Here is a 6,000-nt window from a genome sequence, read left to right on the forward strand (position 1 = left end):
TGAGGAGGTTGTGATACATGGCCAGGATGAAGAGGGTACATCTTTTCTGTCTAGCACCCGGGAGATTTGCTCCAAGTGTATAAAATCCTAATGGGGACGGGTAGCATCAAGTCAGAGGGAGTGGAAGAGGGACAAGGGCTCCGCGTCAGGAAACACAACGAGCTGTGAGTAATTGGAGCAGGCTTTCCTAGCCAGGAGATTTTAGATTCACTTTAGTTCCTAAGCTAGTAGACAGGTTAGATGGACCAAATGGCCTCTTGCAGTTCACAGCCTTTCTTAAATTCTTTCTGTAGGACGGATTACTGCCCAGTGAGCAGAGAGTAAGGACAGACCATCCCCCAACCATTTAATCTGTGCTGTGTTTTTATGGATTAATGATGAGCCAAATGTAGCTGTAGCAGATACATTTTAAAGCTTACTTCAGTTACATATAGACATAATGTCTAAATAATGTTGCTTGGTTTGGCTGCTTCTTTGTTTGGATGCTCCTGTTAGTCGGTGAGCTAGCATAAAGCCCAAGAAGATCCAGTTAAAGCACATAAACTGTTCTGGGCTCCGGATGCTGCTACACTTGTTTCTTATGACAGATCCTATGAATTTTTATTTGTGGGTAATAATTTATACCAGCAGTATTAGTATAAAGACACTTCCTTTTCTTTTTTTTTGCTCATTTAAAGTGAATATGAACAAAAATCAAAAGTTTTAAGACTTCTTTACTTAAAAACAAAAAGATCTTTAATGTTATCTCACCCCCAAATATGTTTAAATTCAAACATGAAAGCTTCTAAAATGCTGACCTTACTTTTTAGTAGCATTTTTGCAGGTTTGCCAAATGTTGAGCCTGCCTGTTGGATTTTCAAAAGGAAATGATTCCTTTTCCTACAGGTCTTGAAAGAGAGAGGCTCATCAGCTTTCAAAGCATCTCAGTAATTGTGGTAGATTCCAGACAGAAATGTGAAATACGTTACTCAAAGGATCGAGAAATTCTTTTGTACTGACCTGTAGATCGAGGACTCTTCTGCTTTCACTTGTATGTATCTGTAGGTGTATGAGTGGGGTTTATATACAAAAGCTCCAAACTGAAATAATGAAAATCAGGCAATTAATCTAACAAGAGCCCGCAGTGTGAGTATTGAGCCGTATCTCATGTTTAACGTACAGGAGGTTTGACCTTTAGGTAAAGCCCTGTACACCTACATAAATTCTAAGCAGTGATATGTGCATAATCCACAGCAGGCTTAAGAAATGCCCAAATGATTAGTGGCGATACAATTGCTTTAATAATACTTTTGCACTTGAAGCTGAACAAGGTTTTAAATATGCCACCCTTGCTATGCTTTTAAATGGGATGTCATTTTTCCTCTGTTGAGGGTAGAAGTGTTTGTCAATCAAATACAATTAAATATTCTTTCTGTCCTGAACTTACTTTGCAGTAGTGTCGATCCAGCTTGTCTTAGATTATTCCCCTCATTAGAACCAGAGTACTCTGGGCTTTCATTGTGTTCTTTTGGGTATTCAACCTTTCTAGCTGGCTGAAAAGACTATGCCTTTTGAACTCGAATGTGCAGACTTTAGAATTTGCTTACAACTGTTTCATAAACCGGAAAACAATAATGGGTCTGCTTTACGAAGACCTGTGAGGTAAGAGATAAATATTTTGGTTGCTCTGATTTACTGTACAGATGGCTATAGCACTATAAACTTGTTAGACATCAGCTTGGGCTAATTCTGGAGTACTTGAGAGAAAGCATGCAATCAGAGGTGATGGATGCATTATAGTAAAGGGATGCTGTGAATGGCTCAGTCATTAACTTCTCCATTATGAGTAGATGGGTCTAATTTAGACTCCCAATTTGAAGTCATTAAGTCATTGGAGCACCTTATGCCAAAGCTATTAGGGAGGCTGCATGCACGGGTAAGAGCTCTTGAGGTTAGCTTGCGTTCGGTGGTTTCTTTCAGAGGCAGGTCGTGATGACAACCTTGGACGACAAACTTCTGGGGGAGAAGCTGCAGTACTACTACAGCAGCAGCGAGGATGAGGACAGCGACAAGGAGGAAGAGGGCACCGAGGAGAAGACCATCCGGAATCCGGACGTGCTGGACGCGGACCTCGAGTACAGCCAAGACGGCAGTGCTGTGAACACCGGTAATTGTGATGCTGCGAGGCAGCGTACCAGAGCTCGGTGTGAATCGCAGCCAAGCTGCTGGGGCTCTTTCTTGAAGAGCTGCAGTATTTCACACTCAAGCCCCGTTTAACTTTATATTTGACCTAAACTCGGCAGGACTTCTGCGAACCTGTAGTGTGCTTGAGTGTTATATGATAATCAAAACCTGAGAAATTCGGACCTGTTCTCCGTTAGTCTGATAATGTACTTTACGTTTACTCTGTGTATAGGATGCTGGTACCTTATCCTGCTTTGTTTATACAGCTGTGTCGACAGCAGCAATTGAAGAAGGATACACCAGTGGCATTCAAAGGGGTATCTTAGACTCAGAACCCTCAGTAATTTAGAGCTCGTTCTGCTATTCTACTGTGATTTAATGCTGTATGTATATTTATGGAAAAATGTGTCTTTTTTACGTCACTGGTAGGTTTACCACATACATATTCTGTGGGAAAGAACGCTGGGGAATGATTTAGGGATCTGTGTGTAAAAAAGTGTTTGTCAGTGAGGTGTGATGGTAAACAAAAGCAGGGCCGAGTCTTTGCGGCTGATCGCCGACTGCGACTCCGCAGGGCCCAAGGGCGTCATCAACGACTGGCGCAAGTACAAGCAGCTGGAGAACGAGCAGCGGCAGGAGCAGCGGCGCGAGATGGAGAGGCTGATCAAGAAGCTGTCCTTGACCTGCCGCTCGCAGCTGGATGAGGGGAGTGACCAGGAGAAGCAGAAGGAGCTGCAAGAGAAGATCAACGGCAAGGTGAGGTGGCGGATCGGCCCGCGGTCAGTGATTGTGTCCAGTTGGGTCCATTCTGTCCAGTTCCTGCACAGGGAGAAAGAGGAACTACAGACTTGCCCTTCCATCACACCCCTAGTCAGGAATTTAGAGCTCTTACACCTATTCTACTGTACCCTGGTTATGATTCAATGCAGCATATAGATTTCTGTAAAGATGTGTCATGTTTGCTTTACAGGTAAGTTTACTTCATACATATTCAATGGGGATGTCCACTGGGAAGTGATTCTGTGTGGGAATGAATGGTGGGAAGCGATATGTCAAAGCTGTTCGCTTTCTGACTATTCGGGAGGCACAGCCCGCTGACCTACAACAGAGTTGGGAGCCGATGGACAGAAAGATTTGCACCTCTCCCTCTTGCCACTGCAAGCTCCGAGAATGTGGCAAGCGTATCTGTTGCACGAAAGAGAGAAAACTAACCAACACTTGGTGGCGCTCTGCCTATTGTGTTGCAGCCACTTGGGGAATCGTGATGAGATGACCCAGGCTCAAACCAGAGATATCTGGGCCCTCAGCCTCAGTCTCCATTAAGAGCCCTGCTTGTGGAGGTACTCATGTGCCTCCACCATGTGTTAAACAAAGGTTTAGCTGATGTAGCACAAGCAACTTGATTTGGAGCGTAGTTGGAAAATAATTGGGCAGATTGACTTTTGATAGAAAGTCACTTTGCATCACAATTTGCTATCCACCCGTACATTGGAGTACGGATTGCAGCAAATGTCTCGGTTCCTTTTTTGGTCTTGCAGATGACCCTTCAGGAGTACAACATGCTTCAGGAGCAAGGCGACGATGAAGACTTCCTTCAGCATTACAGGAAGCAGAGGATGGAAGAGATGAGGAGGCAGCTGTACACGGGCAAGCGCTTCGAGAGCGTCTTCGAGCTCGCCAGCGCCGAGGAGTTCTTGGAAACGGTGGATAAGGAGGAGAAGAGCACGCTGGTGATGATCCACATCTACGAAGAGGACCTCCCGGCCTGCGAGGCCATGACGGGGAGCATGATCTGCCTGGCTGCCGAGTACCCCCTCGTCAAGTTCTGCCGGGTGAAGAGTTCCGTCATCGGGGCCAGCGCCAGGTTCACCAGGAACGCTCTGCCCGCGCTCCTGGTCTACAAGGCCGGGGATCTGATCGGCAACTTTGTGCGGATCACGGACCAGCTGGGCGAAGACTTCTTCGCGGTGGACGTGGAGGCGTTCCTGCAGGAGTACAGCCTCCTGCCGGATAAGCACGCCATCATCCCGACGTCCATCCGTAACGCGGCCGTTACGTGTCGCGGAGGCAGCGACGAGGACAGCGATCTGGAAATCGATTAGTTCCTGCAGAGGATGAAACTTTTTTTTTTTACAGAGAAAAAAAAAACAGCGTAGTTTTCCTGCACAGCGTAGTCTCATTTAGGATTCTGTTACTTCTACTTGTGTAAAGCCGAAACTCTTCTTGAGTATTTCCCGGATCTTTGACCTGTTTGTTTGCTTTCCCTTATTTCTATACAGGTTTTTGTTTGAAAGCTGCTTTGAATACTGTAAAATGTTTATTCTACACTTCCTCCTGAAAATACTTCACACTGCTGTATCACTTTGGAATAAGTGCTGGTTGTTAATGCTGCTATACTTTGTTAAATTATTTTCTTTGTAGATTATAGAATCAAATCTTTTTTTTGCTTTTAATTTAATCTCACTGGCATTGCCAACAAAAGTGACTGCCACTTCTGCATTTGATGCACCTATTTGGTTTATTTTGCCACAGTTAAATTTGAGATCATTTACAACTGGTTCTTTAAAACAATGTTTTGAAATTCAACTTATTATATATACAGAGAATGCAAAAAAAATCCTATCTTTTTTTAATTTGTCAGAATTTTAGATCTCGGCCATTTCTTTTTCTTGTATAGTTCCTACACAACTTCTGAGTTTGAGTAAAAGGCTAGCAGACTGCCTTGTGTTTAATTCATGGTTGGATGTGTTCAAAGGAATACCAATGAAAGATTTTCAGAAGAGACTGTATTCTGGACTTATAACAAGCTCATTTATAGTGTGGCTTCATTTGCGGGTTAGTGGGTATATTATTATTAAGGACTGCACCACAATGTTGAAATTCCATTTTCTTTTCTCTTTCATGAAGAAGATGATTGTTTTTATATTTATGGTGGACGAAATATTTCAGATTCAGCCACAGCCTTCATCCTTCAACAGTTGATGGGAAAGAATTCCGAACACAAAGAGCCAAAATGGCAAAGAGTGAAAACATTCACCGTGGAAATTGTACAATGTTTGACTCAAATTTCTTTAGCCACTATATGTAAATATACTGGAAAGTAATTGTTGAAAAGAATGAAAAATATTTGTTTTGTTGGGTTGTTCTAGATAAGGTTCTGCGTATGTACTGCTTTTGAAAAGCACTTATCGTTTAGAATAGCTCTAAACCTTTAGTGTAGATGAAATTCTTAGATTTTTGTGTGAGTATGTGGAATAAATGAACATCTAGATGAAAAGAAAACCTCATAGCTAGTAGCTATAGCTAAGAGAGCTGTCAAACATTCTGAAATGATTTTTTTCTTAGTTTTTTTTAACCTTTTTGTATATTGAACTGATCCAAGATCCTGGAAACTAGCTGTAAATAAAAAAGTTGATCCAGCCTGGTTTTTTTGCTTGTCCCTCTGAAATTTAAAAAAATTCAAAAAGAGTTGTGTCATGAAAAGAACGTTTATAAGTCTTTTTCAGAGACCCAGCTTCCTGTGTGTGTTGAAATATTTCTAAGCATGCATTGAGCTGTATAAATGGTTTGAAATGTACGTCACTTTGATAAGACTATCAGCCAAGCAGTGTAAGAGTAAGAGCAGTAGGTAGGTTAGGTCCCCTTTTCAGGCCATCAAGGCCCATGGGGAATGGGGGACAAGGGCCACCATTTTTCTTGGCCATCCGACACTGGAGGTTGAGGTGATGTGGTCAATATCGCACTCCAGCTGGCCTGTTACCCCCAGAAGGATTAACCCCCAAGCACTCATTTGGAAAGGAACCTGGGAGCTGTCTGGAAGGAATTAGAGAAAGCTAC

The 6,000-nt window shown here is 42.9% G+C and overlaps 1 protein-coding gene across 2 annotated transcripts in view; it reads left to right on the plus strand.

The window, feature by feature from the left end:
- pdcl (phosducin-like) overlaps window positions 1-5,583 on the plus strand; it is a 27,973-nt gene extending 22,390 nt beyond the window's left edge. For both annotated transcript variants that reach the window (XM_015366799.2, XM_006640533.3), the window contains exons 2-4: window positions 1,960-2,146; window positions 2,738-2,919; window positions 3,702-5,583. In XM_015366799.2, coding sequence (XP_015222285.2) covers window positions 1,972-2,146; window positions 2,738-2,919; window positions 3,702-4,265 — 921 coding nt within the window. In that variant the 5' untranslated portion in view covers window positions 1,960-1,971 and the 3' untranslated portion in view covers window positions 4,266-5,583. The remainder of the gene's footprint in view (window positions 1-1,959; window positions 2,147-2,737; window positions 2,920-3,701) is intronic.
- Window positions 5,584-6,000: the final 417 nt, after the last annotated feature.

The sequence above is a fragment of the Lepisosteus oculatus genome, chromosome 24, assembly GCF_040954835.1.
Source record: "Lepisosteus oculatus isolate fLepOcu1 chromosome 24, fLepOcu1.hap2, whole genome shotgun sequence".
Taxonomy (NCBI): domain Eukaryota; kingdom Metazoa; phylum Chordata; class Actinopteri; order Semionotiformes; family Lepisosteidae; genus Lepisosteus; species Lepisosteus oculatus.